Raw genomic sequence first — 16,133 nt, 5'->3', positions numbered from 1 at the left:
CTACCATACTTTCAAAAAAAAAAAAAGGATGTGTGTGTACTTTGTACGCACGTAAGAAGTTATACTTCTATTATTATGATTTCAACTAAATTAATATACTTATAAACAGCTTATTTGCATTTTATTTAAATATTAAACTAACTTTCTTTACCTACCACTTTTAAATTTTTTTTATTAAAACGATACCAAAAATACAAAAAAAAGAATATGAATCGTCCGGGATTTGAACCCGGGACCCATTGATCTCCGGTCACACGCTCTACCACTGCGCTATCTCCCTTTTGCTGTGACAGGTTACAAGACTTCTCATACATACTGACAAATTTAATACAAAAATACTTTAAATAATATACTTACTATTATTATAAAATGTCTTATTCCCGAGGAAGACAAATCCAAAGACACAAAAATAATAATAAATAATAAATTTACTAAAAACACTAATATATTCTTTTCACACCTTTTCTTGCACTGATATATTTATACATAACTTGAAAGATTCAGCAACTAAACGCCATACTGTCTGTGTGCGCATGCGCGCAGAATTAGGAAATTTTACTCTCAATCACGCCTAAAGAAGTATAACTTTAAAAACACAAAAATGTGCTTGAAATGTTGATTTCAAACCATATGCCCCCCTTAAGGATAGCGATGACAAGATTTTGATAGGCAACCATGCACGTAATATTTGTCTTTATATGAAATTTAATAAAAAAAAAAATGTTTCATCCGTAAAGCAGATGGGCGAAGATCAACCTAGATTCGTATCTTAGACTAAGCCTCTTTTGGAAAATGTCCATTATGGTCTGCTTTTTGACACAGCCCGCCTGGACTATTAGTTTTTCCGTTCCTGTAGGCATTTTTTGAAAAATAGGAAATGGTTGAATGCTCGAATATATTAATTTTACAAAGTGAAAGGCAGATATCGAGCACTGAATTTAATTTAATCATGCCCAAGTATACTTTAGCTTCGTAGAACATCTTCAGGGGCATTTCGTCAATAAAATGAAGGTATCCTCGAATGTCATTTATTATGAAATTAGATTGATGGCAACTTAAATTAACCTATAACTACGAATACACTAAACAAAGGACAAACAGATAAATTTGTGTGCCGGCTACATTGTTACAAGATGGAAGTAGAATGAAGTATTTCTTAATTAACGGAAATGATCGAGTGAAAGTGGAGTGGAAATAGCTCGATCATTTCCGTTAATTAAGAAATACTTAATTCTACTTCCATCTTGTAACAATGTAGAACCTTATCGATTCCCGGCACTCAAATTTATCTGTTTGTTCTTTGTTTAGTGTATTCGTAGTTATATGTTAATATAAGTTGCCATCAATCTAATTTCATAATAAATGACATTCGAGGATACCTTCATTTTATTGACGAAATGCCCCTGAAGATGCTCTAGGAAGCGAAATTATACTTGGGCAAGATTAAATTAAATTCAGTGCTCGATATCTGCCTTTCACTTTGTAAATTTTTTTTGAAAGTTTGTACACGATTAGTAAAATTTTTGGACATGAAATAAAGATAAAATCTTGACAAAAATTTCTGAAAACGTGTAATAATATAATATTACACGTTTATAAATTTAATGTGACTCCAAATGTAGCAAATTAGTCCTGTCGCCAGGGGCGGTACAACGGCCTCCTGTATTCAGATGGACTTACTTAAGTTTTTATTATGTATTTTGGCCCGTAGAACACGAATTTTTTGGGTAACAGTTGATCCGGATGTCGATAAGATTGTTATAAACAAAGAAGTTGAGGAATTACATAACAGCGATTTCTCGCAAAACAAAACATGTTTTTGTATTTTTTGGGCCATTCTAACCAAAAAATGTTCCTACAAGTTTTTTCGTAGGATGCATAGTTTTCGAGATAAACGCGGTTGAACTTTCAAAAAATCGAAAAATTGCAATTTTTGAACCCGAATAACTTTTGATTAAAAAATTAAATAGCAATTCTGCTTACGGCATTTGAAAGTTCAAGTCAAATTCTATCGGTTTCGAATATATACATTGCTAAAAATTTATGTGTTTATTGCTAAAAAAAGGTATAAACACATAGTGTTTCCCGTGCCTAATACATGCGTTTACATGCATGCTACGTAGAAATAGCCTCGCTTGTACTTGTACCTACTCTACCTACTCGTTCGATTTTAAATGAGAAATCATTGAAAACATCACTCCAGCACTAGGTGTTTATACTTTTGTTTAACAATAAAATAATAAATTTTTAGCAATGCAAATAACTAAAACCGATATACTTTGACTTGAACTTTCAAATGCGGTAAGCCGAATTGCTATTTTATTTTTTAATCAAAAGTTATTCGGGTACAAAAATTGCAATTTTTCGATTTTTTGAAAGTTCCGCCGCGTTTATCTCGAAAACTACGCATCCTACGAAAAAATTTGTAGGAACACTTTTTGGTTAGAATGGCCCAAAAAATACAAAAACATGTTTTGTTTTGCGAGAAATCGCTGTTATGTAATTCCTCAACTTCTTTGTTTATAACAATCTTATCGACATCCGGATCAACTGTTACCCAAAAAATTCGTGTTCTACGGGTCAAAATACATACAAAACCCTTGGGTAAGTCCATCTGAATACAGGAGGCCGTTGTACCCCCCCTGGCGACAGGACTAAATACCATGTCACTAATTTTGTGTTAGGTGGGAACAATACACTGCAATTTAGAAATTAGTATTATAAAAGTCCATGTGAACGTACCAGAATTTCCTTTATCTGAAATCTGTAGACTACTTACTTAGAATTGTAATTGATAACCATTAATAAGGCATTAAAATGAAACATATTAGCTATTATTAAAGTTTTGTATCACGCATGGGATCCAAAAACATGATTTCAAAAAATAAACAAACGGCCAGACCAAAAAATATGTTCTAGTTACCATTTATAAATATAGATGCTGTCCTATATGTACAATAGAGAGATATCACAAAGGCAAACGTTAATAGAGTATCGAGACGTTAATAGCGGATAACAGCATATTTCAACACAGGCATCAAGAGAGTTATCGCAAATATCCTGGGGCAGGTTTTAACGTTATTATGGCAATCGATGTTTGGGGTTAAAATATAACTTAGAAATTAATGTTGAGGAATAGTGCAAATGTTTTTTATTGAAAAATGAATTTAGATATTGATGAGATGCTTGATATGAATTCTAATTTTAATGATTTAACCAACAATAAATATAAATAATCAATATAAATATACATATCTGAAAACTAATATCCTAAGCACAAAAAGTAGTCTATAGTAGACAAAATAAAAACACACGCGTTTCTCAACACAGGCAACAAGATGATTCACAGTTTTTAGTTTATAAAATCTGTATTCTATAAGTTATTTTTATGTTTCATCTCAAATGTCAAATTAGCTTTAACGTTATTACCGTCCCTTATTTCGACCTAAATAGCGGGACACGTTATCCGGTATTAGCGTAACATTAACATTCACTCTGCGCTTGCGTAAATGTCAAAATAGTGTGAAAACTTTAATATATGAAATTTTTAATGTATTTTCAGAGTTGTGTGGAATATATTTTTTTAGGTTGCTATTTCAAGTGGAATTTCGAGAGGGATTATGATCTACAGATAATATTAAACGTTTAGGTATAAAAAATCGTACCCAAGTCACTGTTTTATCACTTTTCACTAGCGTCATGATCAAACACATATACCGGTTTCACATACGGTTTGCTTCTTGTACGAGATTTATTTGTTCTTGCCGGATTAGCGGTTTGTCTATAGCGGATTATTAGCGTCTTATACCATTGCGCAGAAAGAAAAAGCATTTGTTCAGCGATAATTGAATCCAGAGAAAGGTTCATGATAATATCTTAACCCAGAGAAATGTTCGTGTACTGAGATAGATGTGTTGCCAACGAAAGCTAATACAAGAGAGTCTTTACCCTTCGGAGGGTAATACACGAGAGAATGTTTGTTTTGAGTTCACAAAGTGCCTCAGCAAACTTGTGTGTATTTGGGTAGGGCAGAAACTAGATTGGTTTAGGACTTCTTTAAAATTAAGGATTATAATTATGGGTTCAATATAGTAAAAAATAAACTATTATTTTTTAAAATAAAAATGTATACCGTTTTTTTTATATTAGTATTACTCCTATAGAGTAACTAGGTCCATTTTCCGTTGGGACTTTACCAAGCTGTAGACGGGGTTGTGAATTGCAACTTTTTAGAATTCCCTCTTCTCTTTAGAAGCCAATCTTCTCAATTTTTAGAAGCCATGGAGGTGTCACCAGGAAAATGGTCCAAAAAGTTTTTCAATTAAATATCTTTTAAAAATATTTTATCCTTGTGGGATCGGTACTCACCGGAGGGATCGCAGGCGTTCGGATACAATTAGCGTCTCTTTGCAAAGACAATGACGTCGACTTTGCAAAGTAACAAGACACTTACTCAACACACACACTACACATGACACTAGGTACCTAACTGTTCAAAATTACCGTACCTACCATTCCAATGGTCATTAGTTGTCGAGGCATTAGCTAAATAAAAAAAATATTTTATAAATATTTTATAAATATTTTTATTAGGTTGAAAAACGTAGACTATTATTTTTTATATGTGAGAAATTGAACAGATGCAAATGTTTTGACAATGATTTGAAATAAAACAAATGGCTTAATTATTTCTTTGGTATGTTTCTTGAGCTCAACAACCTTGAAGATACGGGAATATTTTTTATTTATATTTTACTTTTAATTGATATATTTAATTTAATTTTACAATTTTTACATGCACTTCCTTAATATTATTTTGTCTTCATTTTGCTCTGTTCAATATTATCTTCAATTATCATGTGATCGATGTGATAACGTTCAACGTAGAATCAAATTTAATCGAGTTGAATCGAATCATTTTGATGATGAATTGATAATTGAATCGAATCATTTAATCAATCATAAATTAAATTTTACGGCAAAAACTTTTAGCTGCCTCGCCAAGAATAAAACACTGATGGCAGAACGCGCTTTGAGTGGTATTTTATTCAATATTCTCATAAATTTTGTCTTCTTGACATTCATTTTTAGACCGTATTCTTACCCATAATCCACTATTCTGGCGACAAAGCCTCTGAAGGTCCTCAATATTTTTGGCCATTCTTGTTTTTAGACATATTCAATGTTAATTGTAGCAATAAGTAGTAATATTTACATCCATTTAAAAAAGTATCTATATCTAATAATAAATATTTCTAACAATAAATATTTTTTACATTTTAGTGCTGAATCACCTATGAGACCAAAGGAAGAAAGAGAAGACGATTCCGATGAAGAAGACCAAGAAACGATTATGATTCAACCAGTAATGATCCCCATTCCCCAAAGCCCATTCAACACCCATATGCCCCAGCAAATGGCACCAATGGCTCCACAACGACTAATGGGAGAACAAATGCGTCCAATGGGAGCTCCAGTATTTCATATTGAAAACATGAGACCACCCATGATGCACCAGCAACCACCTTCTCAAATGCCAGTACGCCCTCCAATGCAACCACAGATCCAAATCCAAATGCAGCCACAACAACCCCAACAAGGTAAATCATATTATAATATATTTATAATAAAAAGCGAGTCTTCTACAACTGGCGCCGTTTTTTGGCATCCTAATTTCCACCGTTTGCTGTCGAAGCAATCTTCAGTTTTTAGATCTCTGAAGATCATTGCATATTCATTGCCATATACATTTTTCTATTTTTTGGCCATCTATTTTAAGGCATTCTCTGAAGGTGTGCATACAAGTTAAGTCTTCGATTGTGTCGATTGTCAAGATTAATTTCCATTTCTCTCTCTCAATATCTTCGTGTCTCGCCCTATCAAGTCCAGTGAGCCGGCAACATCGTCGCCAATATTGTTTCCATGGCCTTACTTTTTGATTTGTTTCTTTGATTTATTTTCCAGAGTTCGGAGCCGTACGACTCAGTACTTTCTATTATCATTATATATTTTTCTTTTATTTTCTTTTGTTATTTTATTATTCCCCGATAGTCCATGTAGATGCCTGATCTTGGCTGATCTTGCTTGGCTAATCCTGAAATGCATTTGTTCTTTATTCCCTGCCTTTGATGTTATTTGAACTCCAAGTATTTGAAGGTTTCTGTTGGTTTTATAGTTCCCATGTCAATTTGTGGGTTTTCTGTCTTTTCTTCTATGACTAGTAGACATATAGAGAAAATATATACATATAGTAGAAAATATAACTATTGACACTAATAGGGGCCATACAACAAACATACAATTACAGATATCTGAAACACGTGATCAAAATAAGCAGAGACAATCAAACACATGAAATACAAAAGTTAATAGGCCTGTAGGCCTGACATGGGTAGACTAGCATTTCCCTAATAACACCAAACATTCCATGTATGTTCCTAGAATATACACGCAGGACATTGAAAACATTCCTGGAATGTCCTCAAAAGCACAAGAACGTCCCCTGAATGTCCCAGGAAAGTCCTCTGTCAGCATTTTAAATATTCTCTGAATGTCTTATTGGAACATTCCATGAATGTTCACGAATGTTCTTAGGACATTCAAAGTATATTTTTTAGACATTCTCTGGATATACCCTAAAAGCACAAGAACATTCCCTGAACGTCCCAGAAAAGTCCTGTGTCAGCATTTTAAACATTCCTTGAATGTCTACGAATGTTCTTTGGACATTCACAGTATATTTTTTAGACATTCCCGAGATATAGTCGCTGATGTGACATAATACCTCCGATTTGTTATAAAATTATTGTTTAACTTAGAAGAGCCAAAGGTTACAGTTTTCATACATCGATCATTTGCATAAATTACCACCCTCCCTATTCCCTATAATTTAAACATAAATAAATTTAATACATTGAAATATTTTTTAGGCGATTTCCCACCAAACCCAATCTTGCAACACATCGTACAACAGATTGTTGCACAGAAAATCATGGAAAGCCAAAAGCTACGTGAGCAACAAATGAGAGAACAGCAACAACAACAACAGCAACAACAGCAACAAAAAGAAGTCAGACCTGAACCAACACAAGAAATTGAAGAACGCCCACGATTTCTTCAGATTGAACAAATTGGGCAACCAGTCAATGGACAAAGATTACCAATTCCAGAAGAAGTTTTGACTCAACTGAACAGGTAATGCGTAATATAATAATTTTCATCCTCATCGTCAATGGCGTTACACCTGTTTGTGAGTCTTTGCCGTGTTTACTATTGCCTTCCACGATTGTCAGTCCTGTGCCACTATTTCCCATTGTCTTACTCCCATTTTCTCCAGATTCTCTCTGACTGCATCTTTCCACCGTTTTCTAGGCCGTCCTACAGATCTTCTCCCATCTGACTTTTCCTCATAACACGTTGTTTATAAGGAGACTATCGTTACACCGTATCACATGCCCTGCTCATCTTAGTCTATTGTCCTTTATATATCAGACTAGATTTTTCTTTCCAAAGGGAGGCTCTAACTCGTTATTGTATTTGCACCTCCATTCGTTTGTCACGCTGTCTCTGCATAAGCCAAATATCACTCGAAGGATTTTACGTTCCCACACAAGCAATTTATATAAAAACTAGCTGACCGCCCAGACTTCGTACTGCCTCAATAGATAAAAACAAACTTTTGTATACAATAAACTTAAAATATACAAAAGGAATTCGTAATTAATAAACAAAAAATGATCGATGTGACTGAGGTCTTATTATTATTTTTAATTAATTACACATGCTGTCCAAAGTAACCAAGTAAGTTAGAAGTAATAAAATAAAGTTTGTAGTGCAACAGTTACAATCTTAAATTTGTTTATCTTATAATGAATATAACATCTTTATTTTATCTACATTCAAAACAACCATGTATTTATGGTTAGGTTCGGAGTGGTTCCAACTCTATAGGTGTTGATTAAATAAAATAAAATAAAATTAAAATTAAGTAACATTAAATAAAATGAAATAAAATTAAAATAGAATTAAATAAAATTTCTTAAAATTAAATAAAACTAAACAAAATTAAATTAAAAAGTAAATGAAGTAAATTAAAATTAAATGAAATTGAATAAAAGTAAATAAAAATAAATAAAATTTAATAAAATGGAAGAAAAAATAAAAAAAAAATAAATGGAATTAAAAAATGAAATAAAATAAAATAAACGCAGATAAATAAAATACTTAAATTAAATAAAATTAAATAAAATTAAACAAAATTGATTAAAATTAAATAAATATTATAATTTGCTGCTTGCTCTTTTCGTGTCCTCAGAATTTTTCTCCTGTTTACGGTTTGTCAGAAAAATTCCGTCTAGAGATATTTTTTGAAAATTTCGCAAAATTGAAAAATTCATATTTTGCCCAATTTGAGTACCAAAGTTAAACTGTTCCACTTCTGAAGAAGACGAGACTAAGTTTTCACTCTAATGGCATACAACATATCCCACCAGAATGAAAACAATGGGAACCTTCTCTGGTTACACCTCCGAGGCTTCTACAATTTGCAAGCCATACGGATGCTGAGACTAAGGACGATGAGGGAATTCTACAATTTACAATTCACGTCACATCTGCTCAGCGCGGTAAAGTTCCAACGAGACTGGTTCCATTCATACTCCACACAGAGTAAATGTAAATCAAAAATGAATAACCATTTTCAATTTCGTTGCAAAACGAAAATACAGCCGAACCATATTCCAGTCCAATCAGAGAGTGCTGCAAGCACCTCTACCGGTTTCGAAACTTATTAGTCTCTCATCAGGAGGCACATATGCTGCTCTCCCTGATTCAACCAAAACAAACCCCAGCGTGCAGTCCCGAATTGCAACGAACGAAATGGCATAGATGCCCTAGCGGCAACTGCTAGCAAAAGACTAAGTTTTCACTCTAATGGCATACAACATATCCCACCAGAATGAAAACAATGGGAACCTTCTCTGGTTACACCTCCGAGGCTTCTACAATTTGCAAGCCATACGGATGCTGAGACTAAGGAAGATGAGAGAATTCTACAATTTACAATTCACGTCACATCTGCTCAGCGCGGTAAAGTTCCAACGAGACTGGTTCCATTCATACTCCACACAGAGTAAATGTAAATCAAAAATGAATAACCATTTTCAATTTCGTTGCAAAACGAAAATACAGCCGAACCATATTCCAGTCCAATCAGAGAGTGCTCCAAGCACCTCTACCGGTTTCGAAACTTATTAGTCTCTCAACAGGAGGCACATATGCTGCTCTCCCTGATCCAACCAAAACAAACCCCAGCGTGCAGTCCCGAATTGCAACGAACGAAATGGCATAGATGCCCTAGCGGCAACTGCTAGCAAAAGACTAAGTTTTCACTCTAATGGCATACAACATATCCCACCAGAATGAAAACAATGGGAACCTTCTCTGGTTATACCTCCGAGACTTCTACAATTTGCAAGCCATACGAATGCTGAGACTAAGGAAGATGAGGGAATTCTACAATTTACAATTCACGTCACATCTGCTCAGCGCGGTAAAGTTCCAACGAGACTGGTTCCATTCATACTCCACACAGAGTAAATGTGAAAATGGTTATTCATTTTTGTTCCACTTCTCTTCTATGAAATTTGTCGCTCGTTCTTCTTCTGTCCTCAGAATATTTCTAAGGCTTGAGATATTGTATTTCGGACACCGATTGCGCTAGAGAAAAATTTTAGTACGGTTTTGCTCGGAGTTCAGCATTAATAATTTCGTATTTTTCACGTCATTATTATGAGACTTATGGAGTCATTGGCAACCCCCTTGTGACGTACGGGCATGAAAAATAGATAACAATATATTATCAGTCCTGCAGAATATAGGCGTAAAATTTCATAAAAATCGGTCAAACCGTTTCGGAGGAGTATGGCAACAAACACTGTAAAAAGAGCATTTTATACATATAGATGTAAAAATTTTTGTGGCTACTAAAATGACTACAGTCGGAAAAATGAAAGAATACCCATGAACGAACATATAAAACACGCTTTATTTTCCTGTCACCGTGTCACAAAGAAAATTGTCCAGTGGAAATACATGTAACAATAATTGTTACATGTACTTGCGCTGGCCAATTTTTTATGTGACACGGTGACAGGAAAATACAGCGTGTTTTATATGTTCGTTCATGGGTATTCTTTCATTTTTCCTACTGTATATAAAACCGTATAAAACTTCCCTGAACTTCTACAAATAATTCAACATCAAAATTAGCCAAGTTTTAGCGAGTTGTAGCGAGACACACGAACAGCAATTGATTTTTATATATAAGATTTTGAATCATTTATGTTTTATAGATTACCCAACCGTGATGTTATCGTAGCTGTATCAGAAACTGATTCTGAAGATGCTCCCCAAGAGGTTCAGTACGTTCAAGAGCAAAGACAAAGTGCCAACGAAATGAACGGTAGACAAACTTATACTAGAGCTCTTCCCATTAACCTTCCTGTACACGTAGCTCCTCAAGATCAAGAATCTCAGGAACAGGAGCAACAACAAGACGAACTCAGACCTCATTGTAAGTAAAACTGTCTTTATAATTCCATTGTATTATTAAATTGTTTTAAATAAACTTTTTCCTTCGTACTGTACCGGAAAATAACTTATTTAATTCTATAATATGTCTGAATACGAGATAATTTAAGTATAAGTATAAAGTCGAAATTTATTCAAATAGGTGACATCACCAAGCTATCTAGAGCTTTCCGGAAGCAATTACAGTACCAAATTTCGAAACACAGTATCATAGTTAATTTTACTCTCTCATAAAACTCTGTAGCAGTATAAAAGAGAGAAAAGTTACACAGAATAAACCAAAAGATACCAAGACGTATTTTTTTATATAAGTCGCGCACTGTCTCAAGGACTATAATATGATCAAAATCCAGGACACAGTCAAAGAGCACCCATCCTATTTGCCAGATTGAGCACCCTGTGACTTTTACCTCTTCCCACAGATCAAATATTGGTTAAAAGAGGACGTAAAACAACGACTGTTACTCAACAGCATGTAAGAAGATGGCTTGCAGTACTGCCTCGCAGAGTGAAAGGTTCCATGGAGCAGTGCAGGAGTGCGGAAGGAGAGTATACCGGAGACGAAAAATGGAAAATGACAAAAACTGTTTAAATGAAGATGTTATACTGACAGTCTCGGCACGTAATTGCCAGACATCGTATACCTAACGCTAGAATATTATAAATTCTGGTGTTGTTTCTTCAAAATACCATTTTTTTTTTAGACCAGTATTGTATTTTTTGACAGTTCTATTCAATCGATATTTGCTGAGAATAGATTTTTAGAAGAAAAAACTTTACAATTTAAAATATTTTGAACATAGTGATATTTAGTATACCTAAGGAATCAAGTTGGAATTGATGATATGGTAACATAAAGAGAACATGCATATAATATAAACCTAACACGAAATATTAAAAATGAACTAGAACGTGAAGAGTGAGAAGATAAGAAGATACGATAAGATCAGAAGACAAACTGAGTCCGAAGGCTTAAGGATAAGAAATGAAAATACGCCTGTTGAACTTTATAATAACTGTTATCTTAAGCATCTGAATATAATATGTCTCCAGGTCTATTTGCAGGGTTGCATAATTCCAGGGCCCCCGTAAGGGTTACTGGCGCCTGTGTGCAAAAAAGGATTTTGGCGCCCCTTAAGGCATTTTGGGTTATGTTTTTTATTTATTTTTTAAAGGTAGATAAGTGCTTAAAACATACCAAAAAACTGAACTTTAGAAATCCTATTTATAGTCCATTACCTCAATGTAAAATATTGTAAAACCTCCGAATTTTTAAGGACCGGTTGGATTGACATGGCATTTGGCTTACACATAGCTTACCTAACGTGTCAAGGAAAAAAGTGATATATTTTTGATTTTATTCACCCCTTCTCGGATGTGAAAAAAGATACGTTAAAAAAAGTCCGGAATTGGATAAAATGACTATGTAATTTTGAACAACTTTTCACTCTTTTTCTACTTATAAAGTTTTTTCACTAAGTCAGTAATACTTTTCAATACTTTTCTAGTTATTTGCGAGTACCTAAGTATGTTTAAAAGTGAAAAAAAAAAAATGATGTAAGTACAAAGTAATACAAAAATGGTTTACCTACATAATATTAATGAAGCCTGCAAACCCAGTAGAGGCAGAGTTAGTTGAAGCTAATGAAAAGGTGGTTCTTATTCGTCAAATTACAAATCAAATATTTCAATGTGAAAAGTGTTTAAAAGAAGCTGTATTTTTGATTTTTTTGGGTTTTTTTATTATAAAAGTAAGTAAGTTTCGCTCAAATTAATGTTGGTCTCTTTTTTGGTAAAAAAATTACCCTCTAATTAGCATCCACATGAAATTAATCGTTACCGCTTCGCCACAAGTTACTTTATTTATGTATTGTTTATATGATCTAAAGTTTCATTGGTTTAAAGTGCTTATTTTTGAAAAGGCTGCAGTTAAGAGGCTTGAACTAGTCACTAATCACGAGTGTATGTAAATTTTGAACAGTCATAACCAATTTTTTTCTTAGAGCAAAACAAAAATCCAAAATATTCAGAAAAGCAATACCTTACTTTTTACTGCTTGAAATTTTTTACTACTTGAGATTTTTGGTATCACTAATAATTTTTATGTTACAAATGTTACAAGTATGGGAAACAAAAATACTTAGAAGGATATTTGGGGGAAAAATAATCAACAATCAGTGGACACGAAGAACAAACAAGGAATTAGAAGAATTGTATAAGGAGCCTAATATAATTGCAGTTATAAGATCACAAAGACTTAGATGGTTAGGACATGTCCAAAGAATGGTCCAAGTTAGAATGCCTAAAATCATGTTAAGCGCTACAATAGGTGGTAAAAAGAGAAAAGGAAGACCTAGGACCAGATGGAGCCATGAAGTTAATGATGACCTGAAGTATCTCAATGCAACCAATTGGAAAGAAAAAGCGAAGAACAAGCAAGAATGGAGGAAGATTGTAAACCAAGCCATGAGCCTGCTTGGCTCGAAGTGCTAATGTATATATATATATATAATAATTTTTAAGTTATTTGGAAAAAATGGAATTTATTCAAGATTAAGATCAAGATTAATAACTCGAAAAGTATTGAATTAGTGAAAATGTCTATAGAACAAAAGTTGCTTATAATTAGTCAATTTATCCAATTCCAGACTTATTTTGAACGTATGTTTTTTCACCCACGAGAATCAGTGGCGGATCTAGACTTTTGCCTTGGGCGGGGAAATTTTCCTTAGGGGGGGAACTTTTAATTAAACACCAATCGAAAGACATAAAAAAGATGTAAACTCAAACTACTAAAAGACATAAATATATAACTTAATGCATTAAGTTCCCTTAATTTTTCTAACTAGCTTGTTTATTGGGTTGAATTTTTCTGTCTGTGGTTTAACTTTCATGTCGGATAACATATTTTTATGTTTGAATATTTTTTTTTAATTTTGGACCTTGTTAGGGGGGAAGTTCCCCATTTTCCCCTCTCCGTAGCGGTTCTTTAAAATTCACAGCAAAAACTGTGAGTAAGCGGACTATTATTTTTAGACTAAAATACTAAAATAAAAATATCAAAATGAAACAAGCAGAATAATTTCATAACGAAATAAATTAAAATGCATGACTTCTGATATGTTCTCGCAAATGGGAATCGGCAGTAACTGGTTGATATACTAGACTAGATAATAAAATTTCGTGTGTGTTCATCCTTAATCCTATTTAATTTCTCCACTTTTATTTTAAAATTAATTTTTGTTTTTTTGTTTGTTTTTTTTTTGCAATTTTTGACCCCGGTTTTGGCGCCCCTAAAGGATCGCGCCCGTGTGCATTGCACACTTTGCACATATGGTAGCGGGGGCCCTGCATAATTCTTTAAATTGGAATAGCTGAAATTGTGACTTAAATCATTAGAATTGCACGCTGTTTCCTTTTATGTAGGCAACCTGTATACCAATCGCGATTCAGAAATAATTGTTGTTATAACTATTGAAATCGTAATAGTCATTGGGCCCACCATTAAAAAAATATTACCTCTCTCATGAGACTTTTTTTATTCAGTTATTCATGTCGAGTCGGACAATTTTTCTATTTCGGAAAATTTTCGGGAGGCAAAAAATCATTTATGACTCCATAGTGCTCCCTCCATAGCGGGAGGGGTGCACGCATCATAGAGAGTCATAATTTATAATCTCATAGTTTTGCATGATTGATACAAATATTTACAATTAACTGGTCATATTATCCTTCAAATTTTAAGGTTAGGTGCTCCAGTTGTCGAACGCACCAAAATTTAGAAACCTCTATATTTACGAAATGCCCCCCTACCGAAAATTTTCCGTATAGAAAAGTTGTCCGACTCGACATAAATAACTGAATAAAAAAGTATCATGAGGAGACAATCAATTTTTTTTAAAGGTAGGCCCAACACCTATAAAATTTGAAGTAGTCTATGTTTTTTTAATTGTATTGTTTTATTTTTCAGTTGTTCAACCCAGATCAGTCTGAAGTCTGTATATTCCCTCCAAGAGGAGAAACTAGTGTGATTTAATGAATTACCTAATCACATGTTTACCAATAAAAATCACTTAAGTAGATAACTAGTGACACAGTTAATAGTACTAATTAAGATTTTCTAATTGTAAATATAATATTATGGGTAGGTTGTACCTCTATTGATGTGCATTTTGTAAAGATTATTTTCTTAAAAACAAATAAAGTAGCAGCTTTCATATATTTTGTATGGTTTAAATGTAAATACCTTGATAAAAGTATTTCGAAAACTAATGTGATTTTATTGTTGAAAATAAATTAAATATATTTTCCTATTTCTTTTTAAGATTTTCCTATTTTATTTACCAAACCCATATAGTGCAATACTTGCTTTCTCCGTTTCCTTTTAACATTGCTGTAGACTGTAGACTAGGTTCTCTCCAAACTAGATTCCTCCAAAAGGGGTAGGTATTCAATGGACCTTACCCACACGCCTAAGCAATCTAGAATATGCCGATAATACCTGTCTCTTACGACAAAGGTTCTAAGGTGTGGCTGGCCAACTGGAAACACTTTCAACTGAAGCCAGTGAAATATGTTGGAAAATCAATATAAATACAACCAAATCTATGAGAATAAATAAGTGTGGTGTTGGATCGGCCACACATTTAGAAAAAATAGCTCCAGTATTGCAAAGACTGCCCTAGGAGAGAATGGAGAGAAGAAATCTACAAAAAGGTGACTGGCAAGACAGAAAGAGCTTGAGAAAACGGTTGAGTGAAGGAATACAGTGAAAACTGTGGCAATCCTTATAGTCTAAGAGCTAGAGCCGAAAAATCATCGTCATATGTAATATGGAGTTTGGCATGTGAAATATGTCTATTGTATATTGATAATTATTGTCCTTTTCATGATCATTTTTCAGTGCGTAACAAATGACAGGAAAAAGGGTAAGTCCGTGATAATACACATTTATGACATTTATTCTAGCATGACATTTTAGTTAAATCTGATAGTTGTCACATTTTATTTTCAATTTGGAATAAAAACAAATCAAATGTGTTTCTTGCATTTATAAAATGGTATTTTCTTTGATTTGTATAGTCTTATAAATTATACAGATTATATTTGTAATATTATTATCTAATTAAAAAAAAATATTTTTTTATTATGGCGCCATCTATCGACAACTAGAATAACTAGAATAAATGTTATAAATGTCACCGACGAAATGTAATCAGCGACGTGCCTTTTTTTCTGTCACATTCAATTTAATGCGTTAGAAAGAAATCGAAAAACTGTGACGCACTGAAAGATGATCATGAGAAAAAGAATATGACCCCTTTCAGGCTGACACCTTAGTGGATACAGGAAGTAGCAATAAGGGATGAAAGGGGAAAGTTAGTGTAGTCTTTAAAGGTTTTCACCTCCTATTTTGTTAAACCTCCATCGATTTGCATGAAAATTGGTGACTAGTTAGAGCATACCTCAAGAAATAAAAATGATTTGGTGCCAACTTGCACTTTTACCTTGGAGGTGGATACCACCCTTCTCGGGGGTGAAAA

The 16,133-nt window shown here is 33.4% G+C and overlaps 1 protein-coding gene across 1 annotated transcript in view; it reads left to right on the top strand.

The window, feature by feature from the left end:
• LOC114329313 (transcription factor SPT20 homolog) overlaps nucleotides 1-14,914 on the top strand; it is a 176,753-nt gene extending 161,839 nt beyond the window's left edge. The window contains exons 4-7 of the mRNA XM_028278355.2: nucleotides 5,284-5,600; nucleotides 6,930-7,194; nucleotides 10,353-10,573; nucleotides 14,561-14,914. Of these exons, the coding sequence (XP_028134156.2) occupies nucleotides 5,284-5,600; nucleotides 6,930-7,194; nucleotides 10,353-10,573; nucleotides 14,561-14,583 (826 nt within the window). The 3' untranslated portion in view covers nucleotides 14,584-14,914. The remainder of the gene's footprint in view (nucleotides 1-5,283; nucleotides 5,601-6,929; nucleotides 7,195-10,352; nucleotides 10,574-14,560) is intronic.
• Nucleotides 14,915-16,133: the final 1,219 nt, after the last annotated feature.

Source organism: Diabrotica virgifera, chromosome 7, assembly GCF_917563875.1.
Source record: "Diabrotica virgifera virgifera chromosome 7, PGI_DIABVI_V3a".
In the NCBI taxonomy this organism is placed as follows: domain Eukaryota; kingdom Metazoa; phylum Arthropoda; class Insecta; order Coleoptera; family Chrysomelidae; genus Diabrotica; species Diabrotica virgifera.
The sequence above is the reverse complement of the archived record's forward strand: the minus strand, read 5'-3'. Positions and strand labels throughout refer to the sequence as shown.